Genomic DNA, 17,101 nt, shown 5'->3' with positions numbered 1-17,101 from the left:
GTTGCTCACTAAACTAAAGTCTAAAATATAGGTAGTAAAGCTTTCATGTAGATTCCTTAAAAGTATTATAAAATGTTGTTTTCCTAAATGAAGGTTAATTATTTTATTACATTATTTTGTGCCTTTTATTATGATTTCTTTATTCTAGTAATGAAAAGATTGATAATTTGCAGCATTTACCCAAAGCAACTGCTCCCTTTCCTGCAAACCTTATGTCAGAGACAATTAAAAGCTGTGAAAGCCAAAACAAAACATCCTCTTAACTGTATTAACTAGAGTGCTCCTTCAGTTCGACAAAGTAACAGTCCTGGGTGGCTGTAGTTAGGAATTTTTCAGAATCTGACCCCCAAAGTCGCAATGGTCATGGTCTTGAGGAATTTTTCAGAATCTGACCCCCAAAGTCTCAATGCTCGTGGTCATAACACTACAGCTAACAGTTACCCTGGTGCTCACACACAGCATTTTACTTGTAGCCCTACCTACAGCTCCCTTCGCTCTGCCGCAGCGCATGTCGAAGAACAAGAAGAGATTTCAGCTGAAAAGCACTAGTCTACAGTAACGCAGGATTCAAAGCACGTCTCTACATCAGTCAGTTGAGAAACATTAAAAAAAATCAGGAAAAATGACAAGATTTTGCCACTGGTTTTGTTCGACAGTGAAGTCCCATTTCATTAATGAGGACAGAAACTACTATGAAGACTGTTTTTGGAACAGACTGACATCCATAGATGTCAGAAAGAGGACAGCAAAGAGCAAGAAGAAAACCAGGATATTCAACATTTTTTTTACTTATATGAGAAAGGATCTGTGTATCTGCTTGAAATGAGTCATATCATGCTACAGCTACTGAAAACCTCTTTTACTGCTGACATTGAGGTGTCCCTATTGATTGCTGCAAAGTTGGGCTGCCCCAGCATGCAAAAAGCAGTTCCTTCTCCTGTTCTTGTTGCTGTCTTCTCACCATTCAAATCAAAAGCTACATGCAACTGTATGTGCAGGGGAACAGAACAGGATAGGCTCCAAGACCACTGTTGTCATGTCACATAATAAAGTGTAGTAATTAAACAGAGGTAGTGAGTATTTATTTATGGGAATGCCTACAGTGCGTTGGCACTTTCCAAAGGGAGAGAGGAAGCATCATGCCCCCTCTGAAGAAATCACACTCTAAGGAGCAGGATGTGACACTAAACACAACCGAGAAATTATTCTGATTCGAGCCAGCATGCCTTGTTTACCCCTCACTATTTTTTGACCTCACTGTTAATATGACAGTTTCTTTGTTGTTGTTAATAGAAAGCAAAAAATGAAGGCTTAAAAACCCTATCGTACCGCACAATCAGTGACTAGGTTCACTGAGAATAGCTATAAAGCCTTAAACAAGCCCTTTATTTTGTGTTTTAAGAAGTGTCATAAGGAGTTAATAGGACACAGCTGTACAGGCTCTTTCTAATAAGCAGCTTCTGTCGCTTTGGTCACCACAGGTGTCTCTGTAACCTGCAAACTCTTATTACTAGTGTATCAAAGTTGTGCTACTTAATAGATTTCTTTAGTAAAACACAACAAAGCAATTACATGGCTGTTGATCGTCAGTCATAAAAAACCCCTCAAACACAGTTTTTCAAAAGAAACTACACTGCAATTTTTTGTCATTGTAAAATAAAAGAAACTAGAGAATTAAATAGGAAAGCGGACAATAGAACAGCAGGTAGTCAACTGAACTTAGCCACTACAGATGGTTTAGAAATAGTGTTTCCTTCTACACCAACTTGTGGGATAAAAGAAAAGGAGGAGGCTCCTTACTGCCCATGAATGGCAATACCAAAAGACTTAAGCAACTTTCCAGTCTATGTATTTGGTCCCATGAAAGAACCTAGATGTTTCTTTTTCCTCTCTCTCTTTTCTTTTTTTTTTTTAAAAAAACTTTTTATCTGTTTTTGCGACTGCTTTTTTCCGTAATCTTTAACTCTTCTCTAGAATCACTTAAAATAGGAAAATTGCTGCTGATTCAAACTTTTTATCTGTTTTTGCGACTGCTTTTTCCATAATATTTAACTCTTCTCTAGAATCGCTTAAAGCAGGAAAATTGCTGCTGATTCGTCCAATGACAAAATGCAGAAGGTCAAGTGAGGAATTCCTGTGCAACACAACTCTCATCTAAAAAGTGTTTTAGAAAAAGAGATTGTTCTGTTCTCTGTGCCCACTTTCGGTAAAGAAATATTAAATATAATTACACATTTAAGAACAGGAATGCGTGAATGCTCTATTCTAGCAAGCCACAAGAGAAAGAAACAAATATGTACTTCTAATTGTTCAATAATCAATGGAATTGTGTAAAAAAAGTGGCAACTTTATCCCAGCCCAAATGACTGTTGCATCTTTTGTTCAAAAGTTAGAATAACGTTCATTACAGCAATATACGCAAAACATCATCCTGGAAAGCAGTCATCTTCTGTGTAAACACAAGTGATGAAATAAGATCCAAGTTACAAAACCAAACAAGTCTGATTTCTAAATACAATAAGTATAATCATAAAACCATTACTTTCAATAGATAATTATCAGCTGATAAATAGCTAATAAGAGAGAGGCCTTAATATAAAGATGAGTTGTTGGTAACATAAAAGATGTAGAAGGAATCTACAGTTTGGAATCTACAGTTTTTTTAATTTCTTGACTAATCAGCAAAATGATGGTCTCTCTAAGACATAGGATAGCTTTTATAATATTAAAACCTATTGAAATATCTGAACATCACCAAAGGATTGTTCTATAAGAAAATTGTAGTTCAAAAAGAGTTAATATGAATTGCGAGCTTTTAATTTTTTGCATAATCTGTTTTTTATATTAATTTATCACATGCATATTATTTTTTAAATAAGATTTTCAATAACAACAGTAGTTATTACTCCAGACAGTTCTAATGCAGTTACACCTACATACATAAATTAGGGTCACATAATATAATGGCAATGCAATGCAAAACTGTGAAGACACATTCCCAGAACTATTGTGTGCAAAATACTGCCCTCCCCCCCGCCAAAAGAGGAAATAATTTCTTCAACTGTTTTTTCCTGCGCAAGAATAAGAAGTTACTTTGCAATGAAAATAAGTGTGGTCCAACTCTCAGTGAGCATCAGCCAGCAGAGCTTCATTGATCAGCTAAGAACAAGCATGAAGTTCTTAGTTCAAATAGTATCAAGCAACAAGAGATCTGATACACAGAAATAGCAGTATTCCATGAGAGAAAATAGTCCAAAGAGTCTCATAGTCCAAAGAGTCTTACCTTGCTCGGTTTGCTTCTTTTGTCATGTCCCATGCCCAAGTGATGAAGTTCTGACTCAGATAGGAGACGATAGATTCAGCACAAAGCATTTGTGAGCAGAAGACATTGGTTAGTACACTTTCATCATGGTGGAGGTAGATAGCAAGAAGCTTTCTCTGAAAAGACATGAGAAAATATTGATCAGTGAAAAATTCCACAGGCTATTTAGTAATTTAAAATTACTGCTGCAGATTTGTCTGTTAGTACACCCTATGGTATCTATTGAGGGTGCTGAGTATCTCAACATGCACACAAAGGGGGGAAAAAACCCCAGTAGACTGAAATGGTCCACCCATCCAAATCCGTAAATCTTCTCAATGCTTCCTAATATTTTCTTCTGCGTGGCAAAACATGATATATTATATGCTTACAAGATGAAAATAACAACAACTGAACAAAAACCAAAAACCTTATTAACAGACAGCTTAAGAAATGCACAAACTTTTTTGGCTTGCTGCCCAACAAAAATAACATTTGGAACTATTCCCTGAGCAAGGAACACACCTCTTGATGCAACAGCATCTACAATACAAAACAATTATAAAAATCCTAAAAAAGTGACAGTGTGTTGTTATTGCCCCCTCAGTAGCCAAATGAGTGAGTAACAATACAGCTGCCTACAGTCCCAATGCCTGAGATGCTACACGCTGGATGTTTTGGCAGCTCTCCATCCAGCTGTAAGATGTGGTGAGACCAAACTACGGTTTGGGTTGAAAGGGACCTTAAAGATCACCAAGTTCCAACTCCCCTGCCCTGGGCAGGGACACCTCCCACTACAGCGGGTTGCTCAAAGCCCCATCCAGCCTGGTCCTGAACACTTCCAAGGACGGGGCATCCACAGCTTCTCTGGGCAACCTGTTCCAGTGTCTCACCACCCTCACAGGAAAGAATTTTTTCCTAATATCTAATCTTTATCTACCTTCTTTCAGTTTAAAACTATTACTCCTCATCCTATCAGTACACTCCCTGATAAAGAGTCCCTCCCCATCTCTCCTGTAGGTCCCTTTTAGGTACTGGAAGGTTGCCATAAGTCGATGTGTAGCTGGCCAAAAGGCCACATGTCAGCCCTGCTGGCTACCTCCCTTGTGGAGCCCCCTTTTAGGTACTGGAAGGTTGCCATAAGTCGATGTGTAGCTGGCCAAAAGGCCACGTCAGCCCTGCTGGCTACCTCTCTTGTGGAGCTGAGGAGCAAGGTCCAGCTTTCAACCCAGCACTGCAAATGTGTAAGACGTAAGGGAAAGGGTACGGTAGACACGGATCAAATACCCCATTAAGTTTGTGAGAGCTGATATATCTCATCATAGTTATCATGTCAGTGAAGAGTCAATGTTGAGGATGATGTTTGTGGCCTCTGAAAACAAAATGTTCTTCTGAAAACCTATCAAGTAGTATTTGAGCTTTGCTGCCAGCAGCACAGAGCTGTGCTGTGTCCCCATGATAACCTCAGACCACCTTCTGGAAAGCCAGTCTATGTGTATGTAAAGATAGAAAGCAGACTGAGGAAAATATAGGGAAACTATAAGCTATTTAAGAACCATGATCCTCTATCTGGTATTCAATGAATTACAAACACCATTCAGAAAATAACAACTTTCTGTTCCCCTATACCCATATATGTTACTTTATTTTAAAATCTTACTTGAACATATTTGCTCAGACAATATGATAAATCCTGTTTTCAGACTTTTACTTAAAGTCATTTCTCTTCATCAGAAGTAACAATGAACACTAAATTTTTATGATTATCAATATAGCAAGTCACGGGATGCAATTTTGAGACAAGCTGCCTTTGTAAAAACCTGTATGGCTATCACCTCATATACTGGCTTTGGATAAAACTTAATGACTGTTTATAAGAAGAAGAATACATTTGAACATTAGACTTTGGGAAAGGGATTAGTAATTTGCATTAATGTTTGTCTAATTTAATTTAAATGTTCTTCAGAACCACGTACACATGTGCCAGGAAGGGCCATTAATAAGCCCAACATGCAGAGATCCATATAAGTGCAGCCAACAATGTTGACTGAAACTAAACTTGAAAATCCAGGGCACTGATGCACAATATCAAGCAATAAAACAGCATTTCTGTGGTGATATTTAATTTAAAAAGAAGAAAGAGGCAGGGGAAGATCAGGCACTGTCTGTTTTTGAGGATCAGCCATTCTGCATTTCAAAGCGTCGATCCCTGCAATATCCAGGTTACTGTGCTAGAATCTCGACTATTATATAGCAGTTGTAAGAGAGGGAGGGCAAAGATGTGTTTACTCAGTGATTAGGGCCTTAGAATAAGCCTCTAGCTCCTAGAGAGACAGCTCACCACTTATTCATTTGGACCAATTCACAAAGCCTAGAAAGATTAAACATCCATGCTGAGAAGACAAGCGAATGCAGACGGTGAAAAAGAAATAAAAATTCTTTAAAAACTCTGAGATGACTTCATTATTTTTTCCACAAGGAAACTTTAGGAAAGTGTTTAGTTAGAGAAAAACCCACATTGACCTCTCTCTAAACCCTTAATCTTTCCTTTGTGGTGGCACTGCTTTGTGGTAAGCGGATGGCTTTGCTCTCCTCTTTTCACTGGGAGCGGGTAGAAAAAAAGGCTCTTGAGAAACACTTTTACTTCCAAAGAAACAACCCCATGAAACTGTTAAATATGAGATTCCATACAAGGGAATGTTTCAAAATATGTACAGTTTTAGGCTTAAAGATTTAGGGACAAATTTTAGTAAACAGAACAGGCTCGTACACAATAGATGTTTGCACTGAGCTACTTTACAAGTGAATGTAATTTTTGTTGCATCAACAAATCTCACCATGCAAAGACTAAACTCCATCATATATAAAAGACCATCTTGTGTCTGATAATTCATCCAAAATGTTAAGGTCAGGCATAGGGATACTGCTAGGACAAACAAAAAGAGGCAGCAGGAAGAACTGAAGTGCTGAAACATGATTTTGAAAAAGTCTTAGTGGAAGCCGGTGATATTTTTGCCTTGGAAAAATGTATTATTGCAAAAGGCTCAAGGCTTGGAGTTTGTCGTTGTTGTTGTGTGGTTTGTTTCTTGGATTTTTTTTTTTACTAACCCATGGTAGTGTAGATATCTAAGCAGGTTCTTATTGTATTTATTTCAAGCCTTTGGAAAAAACAGAGTAAATTCTAGGTTTCTATGATGACTAATACTGGGAATTTCTCAGTCATTAGTAATAAAATAGGCTTACTAAACTGTTGAACAGTCTTGAATTCCATAAAAGAAGCCAACTAATGGAGCACTAGTCTGTTCTGTGTTAGATTCCTCAAAGGTATGATGACTCAAGGATTATATACTTAGCATAAAATTAAAAAAAAGTAAAAGAAGAAAAAAAATCTGATGGGGAAGAACTTTTACTAGTCCCTATGGGGTGCTGAAAAGATTTTAAGCTCTGGATAGCTTCTGGACTTCCAAAGGCCTTAGTACTTCAGGAACTTAAGCCATCAAGAGATATATTTTTCAGAGTACCAGCTGCTAAAGACCAGGCAGCCACACACTGGAATTTCCAGAAGAGACCTGGATTTACAGACATATTTGGGAGTGTAAATCTCATCAATGTCAGTAAGACTTAAGGTCCTAAAAGGTTTAGCTTTAAGCTCCAGGTTTCATTTCATTTCAGAGGTAAAAGGGCCATGAAAAAGAGGCACTAACTGTTTTGAACATCTTGGTTATCGAAATGCCTTCAAAAATCCAGACTTCAGGCATTTTTTTCTGTAATCTCCATTGCATTCAGATTGAGATGCTGTTGGCCTTGCCCCTGCTCCCAAGCCTTATACCACAATGTGTTTGCAGAGAAGCACTGCAGCTTTCTCCTGCCTGATTTTGCCCTGTTGATGGAATACACTTGGCACACGGTACCTGGAAGGAAACGGGGGCCATTTTTGCATTGTGGAACTTCAGCAAAGTTAATGCACTTTGTACAGAATTAGAAGGAATGAAGGAAAAGCTGGCAGAAGGAAACACAGATCTGCATGAGGTTGAGAGACAAAATTGATAGTCACTGGGTAATGGGATATCCAAGCTTCTCAGCCAGTTCCAAATAATGTGAATCCTATATCTCAGAAGAACATGAATCAGAACAGTGATACAGTCATAAGGGTCAGCAAAACCACAGAGCCGAACGGTTATTTTTGAATCTCAGGTTTGCAAGTTCAATTAATAACTGAGACAAAAATGTCCACTATCTAGCAGCTAAAGGCATGGATGTTCTTTCCAGCTGGTAGACTAACAAATCATTATTTTTTCCTCCAGGTTTTACACAGTGAGAGCTAATTCAAATGACCAAAGGGACTGCTTGCATATCTTTAAGCCTTTGAAGTGTACAATCTGATCCATCTGTCTAATGTGATCTTGTAGGTCATACCATCAGCCTTCTTGGACATAGCTACTCCATCACACACAAGCCTCTTCTCCCTAAGCAGAATCAAACCTCTGACACCAAGGCGATGCACCTTTGAATTTATCCCACTTTGAAAAAGGATCACAGCAGGATACAGGGCAGACGGAGATTCATCGCAAGCCTTGTCTGTGTATTACAGGTAACAGAACAGAACCTGCTGAAGATAAGCATTATTATATTCCCCTGCACCAGCCCAAAGAAAGGAGACAGACAGCAAAGACACTGAGACAATGGGCACTGAGCAGCCTCTAGCCTTGTAGAAGAGGATCTGAACTCAACTGTACTCCGGAGGTTCCTAAAATAGGAGTGAAATGATCCCTGTAATCTTCTGATCTGTTCTTTTGTATTACACATCCCTAAACTAATTCCTAACTTTATTCTTCAGTAATTTCATCTTTCAGTAAAACATATAGTCTCAACAAACCATTAGTGAGAGAATCCATATGATGCATGCTAAGCTGTTGAGATGGTTAACCACTCTCCCAGGTAAAGGTGTGTTTTAAGTTTGATCTAGTCTACTTTCATCTCCCAAATATTTGATCCTATTATACTGTTGTATCTCTATTTCAATCATTTGAACTTGTAGCGATATCATACAGAAAGCAAAGAATATCCAGTAATTAAAACCAAACTCAGGTAAGATCCACAAATCATAGGCTTTGAAAGAAGAGGAAATGTAGAGTGTGTCAGACAATTTCAATAAACTTTCATTATTTAATATTAAGTACAGATTAGGCTGAGGAGACCCATACCCAGAACTAACTTTTCAGATATGAAAGATGAAGCAGAATAAAGGGTGGGTAAGAACACAGTGAGACTACTAAGCTGGTAATGTTGCAGCAAAAATTTCTGAACAATAATTATCCACAAGATAGAATTAATTTTAAGAATGAAAGGACAGAACTGCTAACACACACATCAGGCAAGACTGGAAAGAAAATGCAGGTGACTAAAACAGGATTTAACTGGAATTTAGGTACTGACATCAACCGTAGTGTAGCTGCTTTACCCTTCCCAAGAACCTAGAGTTAAACTTCTGTATCTGCAGACTGTGTAGATTGGTGCTCAGGTTATTTATGCTTAATGTAAATCTTTAAAGTAGCCATTTCTCCACCTAGGACCCTCAGACAGCTCAACCGCAGATGCATTTTCAGAGCACACCTGGCATATACAGTATGATCAAGCCCCTTATAAATTGTCGCAGTAGCAATTTGACTTGACGTGAAATATGCCTGGAGTCAAAGTAAAAAGTGCTGGTGAAGCTCTACTCCTTGACATCATTCCACAGTATTTAGGGAATAAAAAGGGGAAAAAAGATGAAAGACTAAACAAAAAAGCCATTCTGGAATTGGGATTCAGAACAACCTCCATCCTTTACTCAAGGCAGCACCTAAAAGACAGACTTCAACTTTCTCTTCTGAGACAGGAAGACTGGGAGCAGTCAATGCTGTTTCTATAATGTGTTCTAACAGAAATCAGAATAATTATCTCCGTGCATCTTTCTGCTGTATTAAGTTCAGCATGAACTTAATTAGCTGAAATAATAAGGTATATATTTTCTGAGCTGCACAGCAAAAAATGATAGTACAGAAAGCCCTGTATGAAGATATATTCTGCTACTACTGGGAAAAAAGAAAAAAAAAAGCAGCTTTTATTTGAACACACCAAACCATGGAAGGAGCATATATTCTTCTAGGTATTCTGGAAATAAAGCACCCATATGGGAGGGATGGTGCTGCCACTAAATTGAACCTAAAAGATAGAATACCGGGAGAAGAAAAAGATGGTTCATGTTCAGTATGCAAGCATATATATTGAGGTGACAATACCAATCTGTGCTAAGAGAGATGTTTCACATATTTATTAAAAGTCAGTGAACAGAAAGGTTGAGAGAGGAGCAGGAGGTGATCTGACAGAGGTATATAAAGATAAGAGCTCCTGAAAAGGTAAAGCAAATGTCTTTAGAGTCGCCACCACCTATAAAAATGAAAAGGAACACAAGCTCCAATGAAAGAAAACATTTTACTGTTATTCAAGTAAATAGCTCAGTGAGATTCAAGACAGCTACTAAGACCCTGTATTAATAACAATACCCCCTAAGTTAGGACAACCCCCCTGATGTATACAAGGCACCCACAAACTGCTCTCAGACACAGAGAAGCCTCCCCCAAACATCTTGTTTAAAACTGTCCATTTGAAGATTTTTTCCACGGCATCAGGTCTAGCCATTTCTGCAGCTACTTGAGCAAGAGTAAGCTTGTTCTTCATAAACCAATGCAACAGAGAAATGCTTCTTTCCAATTGGCACAGTAAGTAGAGGAAGACTTTCACAAAAGAACAACTTATTTGTTCATTTAACAAAGCTCTGTCTCTCTTTCTCCTCCTGACCCAATTAAAAAAAATAAAAGATTTTCTTGTGTGATATATACAATAAGCCTTGGAAATGAACACACAACACCCCTAACTATCAGGCTGCAGAAGGTAATTGGGGATTTCATTGCGGAGGACCAAGGACACCGGTTGTTAAAGGCAAAGCTCTGTATCTTGGTTATTGTATTTTTGTGCCAAAGAGATATACAAGTTTTAAAGTAGAGCTATATTTGACTTCATTGCATCTCTCCTTCCTAAGACTGGCACTATCACGATAGCAGTTGCTCTAAAGCAAAAAAAGATACTCATCATGTAAGCTAATCTTAACTATCTAAAGTCTTCAAATGAAAAGCTATGATAATAAACGGTAAACAAAACACAGGTAAAAGATAAATGTGAACTTTTTTTAGAAGGTTATTTCTTTTTCAAGTAACATTTTCTTAAACATCTCTGAATTACCATCCTTTCCAACACATAAAAGACATTATTTAACAGAACAAAATATATTTAAAAGAATTTTAGCCCATAATCTCAGTTTAACGCACATGTTCTGACATAAGTTAATATTATTAATTAATATTAATAGCCCAAATTAAAATATTTCTGAAAAAAGGCTTCAAGTAAAATAGTATCCACAATATAGACTAAAAACATAGCTGATGGCTGTCTCACTAGACCTGAACTGTAGAGTGCACCTTCTGCTCTGGACAGCGTTGAGAATTTGTCAAGAAAAGGCTAAGATCTCCGAGCACTCAAGCTGCCAAGTGCTCTCAAATTAAATCAGTTTGAAGCGGTTTTCATTAAGATGGATTGAGTGTGGCATCGTGAGAAACACTCTATCAAATGTAGTGTTTTACTTAGTGATTAAGTATATACCAGTTGATGAAGCTACCCAAATCCTTCGTAATCCCACCACTCCAATAAACATTTAATGAGTATATAAGTTCAAAAAGCCTAGCAGAGGATTTAAACCTTCAATCTTGTTTTTATTTACTCTTGGAACTCAATTTCTCACTTCAAGTGAAGAATGCTGGTGCCTGAAGCTCATCTGTTGCCCTGGTAAAATTAAGTGCCCTCCATAGTATAAATTAGCAGACAAGACATACAGGTTGCAATTTCTCCTAAGCTTTTTTTCTTATACTGATATACATATTGAATTATTTTATGAAATGCAATTATAAAAATATAAAATAATGTATCCCTTTGCTCAGTTAAAATTCCAGGGGGCAGTACTGAAAAATTTGTTTGTAACAGGAAAAAAGCAGTAAAAATAAATGGTATTTATACATTCTCATACCTTTGTTTAAAGCGAAAATGTTACAATGAAAATAATGTATTTCCACAGATTAGTTTTGGGGAAGAGCTTTCAAAAATTAAGGCAATATTTGAAAAAGAAAAAAAACACAAAGATAACACTTTCCTAAATATATAACTTTATCCCAACGAGGACTGGTCTGAATACACTGCAAAATACTAGAAATGTAAGATGACATGAATTTCAGATGTTCTACGTAAGTAGCATAAGAAGTGTTTTGAGTATTAAAAAACTAAGTAACTGCACTGCATTAATATCAGATTTACAGGTATTAAAAAAAAATATTTATGAAAGCCCCTGATAGTGTCTTGTCCATTATTATACTGACACACTGTCAACCATTGCTGATGAAATGACACAAAGCGAACTTCCCAACTCAAACACTTTTCTTGTTGAATTAATATGATTTCTTTTAATCGTGCATTAAAGCCTACTTTAATGAGCTATTAGAAGGTAATACTTTGCCACTGAATTATTATGTATCCATTTATGCTCTGAAATCTGCACAAAGACATGAAAATATTCACTGAACTTAGAAGGTGCACACAACATGTTAAGTATGTGTTAACTGGAGGTAAACACCGTAGATTCATAACACTGCATTTACTAGAGCAGACCCTAACATAACATAGCAGTTCCTTCCAATACGAATAACTACAGGAAGCCAAAACATTCCTCATTTTAAAATTAAATATCTATCGCGACAACAAAAAAGCAAATTTAAACAGCACGTTTTTCTTGTTTGTGTTTCAGCTTTATCTACGCTTAATTATGCAGGGGTTTGGGTTTCTCCTTAGTGAATTCAAGTCACCAAAACTTAAATAAACTATCCCCATTCTAATTTTATTAAAATACTGATTTTAAAACTGTGCACGGAATAACAGAAACTTGAGATGTCTGGTTGGATGTACAGAAAAACTAAATAACCAAATCCTAGTACTGGAATTTACTTGGCAGATACAGGCTGTACAAAGGGAAAAAAAAAAAGTGCACTGTATTTCAGAGACCTTTCAATTTAAATTTACAATTTCATTAGCAATCCTTCAAAGGAGTTACCAACATGCAATGTTGAACTTGTCAACCACAAGCCTTGCAGTCAGGGTTATCTGGTGCTAGGACACCATTATTTCAGGAAGAAAAGGGAGGGGGAGCAAAAAAAGGAAAAAAAAAAAGAAAAAGAGTAGCTCTGATGACTAAAGAACTCCAATAAAAATACAGCCTGAATGATTAGAAAGCATTAGTTATTCACTGTAATTTCAACAACAACAACCAAAGTATTTTAGTCAGTCAACTAAATGAATATAACTCTTCACAAATAAAATGAAGACTCCAAAATGCGGTGACTCCAATCTTTTAAAGATGAAACATTTACAGTGATTTCCATTTCCCCCCATATTAAATAATTTTAATAAAGACTTACATCTCTAGCTTTCCCATAGAAGGCTTCTTGAAAAGCAGCCTCTAATGATCCAATAAAATAAACAGGATGGCAGTCACCATATCTATTTGAGATAAAATTTCCAATTAATAAAAAATTACAATAAGTAATTTCAATATTCTACATGTTCACATATTCAGCAAATATAATGTATTGGTTAAATCTTTAGAAAGATGTAGTACTACACCAAAGACATGAAAATATTCACTGAACTTAGAAGGTGCACACAACATGTTAAGTATGTGTTAACTGGAGGTAAACACCGTAGATTCATAACACTGCATTTACTAGAGCAGACCCTAACATAACATAGCAGTTCCTTCCAATACGAATAACTACAGGAAGCCAAAACATTCCTCATTTTAAAATTAAATATCTATCGCGACAACAAAAAAGCAAATTTAAACAGCACGTTTTTCTTGTTTGTGTTTCAGCTTTATCTACGCTTAATTATGCAGGGGTTTGGGTTTCTCCTTAGTGAATTCAAGTCACCAAAACTTAAATAAACTATCCCCATTCTAATTTTATTAAAATACTGATTTTAAAACTGTGCACGGAATAACAGAAACTTGAGATGTCTGGTTGGATGTACAGAAAAACTAAATAACCAAATCCTAGTACTGGAATTTACTTGGCAGATACAGGCTGTACAAAGGGAAAAAAAAAAAGTGCACTGTATTTCAGAGACCTTTCAATTTAAATTTACAATTTCATTAGCAATCCTTCAAAGGAGTTACCAACATGCAATGTTGAACTTGTCAACCACAAGCCTTGCAGCCAGGGTTATCTGGTGCTAGGACACCATTATTTCAGGAAGAAAAGGGAGGGGGAGCAAAAAAAGGAAAAAAAAAAAGAAAAAGAGTAGCTCTGATGACTAAAGAACTCCAATAAAAATACAGCCTGAATGATTAGAAAGCATTAGTTATTCACTGTAATTTCAACAACAACAACCAAAGTATTTTAGTCAGTCAACTAAATGAATATAACTCTTCACAAATAAAATGAAGACTCCAAAATGCGGTGACTCCAATCTTTTAAAGATGAAACATTTACAGTGATTTCCATTTCCCCCCATATTAAATAATTTTAATAAAGACTTACATCTCTAGCTTTCCCATAGAAGGCTTCTTGAAAAGCAGCCTCTAATGATCCAATAAAATAAACAGGATGGCAGTCACCATATCTATTTGAGATAAAATTTCCAATTAATAAAAAATTACAATAAGTAATTTCAATATTCTACATGTTCACATATTCAGCAAATATAATGTATTGGTTAAATCTTTAGAAAGATGTAGTACTACACGCCATCTGTCCCCCAAAATTCAAAAGCTCTAAGTAACTAACTGCTACCTTACAGATTTTGTCATAAAAACTTTCTGCTTATATACATAGGCAACTTAAGTTTTTCAATCATAACTTATTTCCTCTCTTTATTATATTCTTAAAGGTTAATTGAAGGCTATTCTTGTATTAGGCATTAATGCATCTCATATACATAAATAAGCATTTCAACACTGAGAAGTGAAAACAGAAGTCATAAAGTTTGCATTACTTTGCAGTATATTGGTTTGCAGCTTCTAGCTATTTGATGAACTATACAACTGTTTAACAATGTATGATTTGGTGGTATAAAGTTTAAAAAAGCATTTCTCTATTTTTTAAAATCTTCTTAAAAAGATTTATCCAACCACTTGATTATTGTGAAAACTCTTATTGCAACTCTGAATGTATTTTTCAATTTTAATCAGCTCAGGTCTTCTGTTCCTGTATATCAAATTAAAATTACTATACGTAATCAGTCTTTATCATCCTTCTGGACCCTTACATAATTAAGTAATGATATTAATTAGTGGCAAATTAAATAAGGCAAGAATCTGTCACTCTAACTTGGACTGAGAAATAATTTTATTTCACAAACAGTTCTAATGAATAAATAAATCAGAATAAAATGCCTAAACATGCTACGAACCCGCAAGAAAATATGTACATTTGGTTTATTTTTATTTTCATTACATACTAATTTTTACTTAGTTTGTAGCAAGAATTGCATGGTTAAATAGGCTAGGCTTACCTTGAAGAAAACTCAGCTGTAAATTGTAGTAAGGCATCTCCTTCATTTTCAGCATTTTCTGGCACTTAAAAAAAATGAAAAATATAAATTAAATGCAACCTTATGGAAACAGATTTTAATACATGAGCTCGTTTGCTTCATGGATTTTTTATGTTGACAGTTTACTGAAGTGGTTACCAAGAGACTGTATAAATTTCACGAAAGACTATCAACTATGAACCTTTGGAAAGATGTGAAATTTCCAGGCACCCTCATGAATATATTCAGGCTTTCCAAACAGCAAAATCCTCAGGTCCAGTGTAATGTGATATATCACTTGTTCAGTTAACACTCTGGACTTACTTTAATACACTAAAATGAAAGGACGGTCTTGAAAGGTTTGACCCACTATATTGCTCATTACTTTTTTCTTCTTTTTCTTTATTTTTTTTAACTTTCTATACATACTATTAAATCATTTTCCCTATTATTACATATATTTGCTGTCAAAAACCTTCCAAGGTAAAAACACTAGTGCAATCCTAAAATGAAGAGTATATAGAATTGCATATAGGAGGTAACTGATTGCTCCTGCTCAATCATTTTCGTAATTCAAGGACAAATCATTGCTTGAGAAACTTGTTTAATGTAAATGACTATTAATATTAATCACCATAAGATGCTGAAGATAAAAATCTGTAAAATTTTCAGAACAGGGAAGTGGAAATCCAGTTATCTACAGGAAAATTTTGTTAGCGACCATAATTTCTCTGAGTTTAATTGTTATTCTGCAACTGTAAGCTAACTGTAAGGTTAAAAAACTTCCTCCATAGGGAGACATTTTCATCATTGCCAATTAAGTGTGCAGTATTTTCATTTCATACATCCATCAGACATGACATTCAAACTACCATTCCTATCAAAAGATACTTTTCTGTTTCTGATTATGCACAGCCATCGTACCTCTGCCTTCACTACTGCTCTACAAAGCAGTTAATTGTAAATTAACTGTCAACTCTTACTCATTGGCGATTTCCTCAAGGCAGATGATGCTACTCCAAACATTTCTCCATCATCAACTCCAAACTCCGTAGCATCTTCAAAGTCATCTCCATCACTGTCACTAACCATGTGGACATCAGTGCATTGCTATTTAAAAACAAAACCCAAAAAGGACCATAAGCCTCTGTTACAGACAGCATCCTTAGTGAAATACCTAATACCTACAGAGTGAAAAATACTTACAAGCTTCTGTAAAAACACTCAATACACAATCTACTTTAGCATCACTTGCATGGTGGGGGAACAGTCCTCGGAAAGGACTATCTATCATTTGCAATTTCTGACCTACAAATTTAGTCCCCATAGTCCTAACTTGGCACTCCAGACTACTGCATGTTGAACCTCAAGCTGACTTATTTGGCACACAGGACACAAAGGACAAAAATCAACATTTTTGTGCAAGCAGCTAAGGTCCCATCTGGGCCTCCAACTCCCACCAGCAGACCTTTTGGACTTCATGTCCTCTGAAACATAAAGCAGCTTCAGAAAAACCTTGGTTTTAACTTTTCAATGTTAACTTGCCTTTAAATTGAATTCTTTTCATGATTGACTATTCTGGCTCCACTTAACCTAGAAGTTATGGTGATGGTACACTACAGAAAACCTATGTGAATCCCTGAAGGTGCAACAAAGCGTATTATGCGAGGTTTCAGGTCTAGCATGCAAGTGACCATGAGAGGAGCAAAGAGCCCCAAACATGCTGCATCTCTCTCTACAACAGCTACAAAAAAAAGAACTTCAAATAAAGAACATTTACTGAATGAACTAGGAAAAAAGAAAATTCTACAAGGTGAATATAATCGGATCATTTTGAAAGAATGAAGTAAAGAAGGAAGTATACAAAGTTATGCTGGCAGATCCCAGGAGAAAACAATAATAATCTATTTAAGCTGCTCAGTGGTTTGGGTATAGGTGGAACAGCATTGTCTGACCATCCTCTAACTCTCAACTGCCCAACAGCATACCAGCCTTTCATCCTGACTGTACGTCACAGCTGTGTCTGGCCAACTCAAATGAGCTGAGCAGATTCAAACACATCCATTTTGTGCAACAAGATAAACCTTAGTGCTGCAGTTCTCTAAAGAAAATGTTAAGAAAAGCGTGTGGAAA

At 36.2% G+C, this 17,101-nt stretch overlaps 1 protein-coding gene across 1 annotated transcript in view; it reads right to left on the bottom strand.

Moving 5' to 3' along the window:
• The window catches only part of FAF1 (Fas (TNFRSF6) associated factor 1), a 170,113-nt gene that overhangs the window by 42,977 nt on the left and 110,035 nt on the right, over positions 1-17,101 (bottom strand). The window contains exons 10-13 of the mRNA XM_014939409.1: positions 15,952-16,078; positions 14,951-15,014; positions 13,978-14,059; positions 3,284-3,438 (exon numbers count right to left, since the gene is read on the bottom strand). Coding sequence (XP_014794895.1) covers positions 3,284-3,438; positions 13,978-14,059; positions 14,951-15,014; positions 15,952-16,078 — 428 coding nt within the window. The remainder of the gene's footprint in view (positions 1-3,283; positions 3,439-13,977; positions 14,060-14,950; positions 15,015-15,951; positions 16,079-17,101) is intronic.

Source organism: Calidris pugnax, unplaced genomic scaffold, assembly GCF_001431845.1.
Source record: "Calidris pugnax isolate Ruff unplaced genomic scaffold, ASM143184v1 scaffold18, whole genome shotgun sequence".
Taxonomy (NCBI): domain Eukaryota; kingdom Metazoa; phylum Chordata; class Aves; order Charadriiformes; family Scolopacidae; genus Calidris; species Calidris pugnax.
This window is presented reverse-complemented; position numbering and strand designations above follow the sequence as displayed.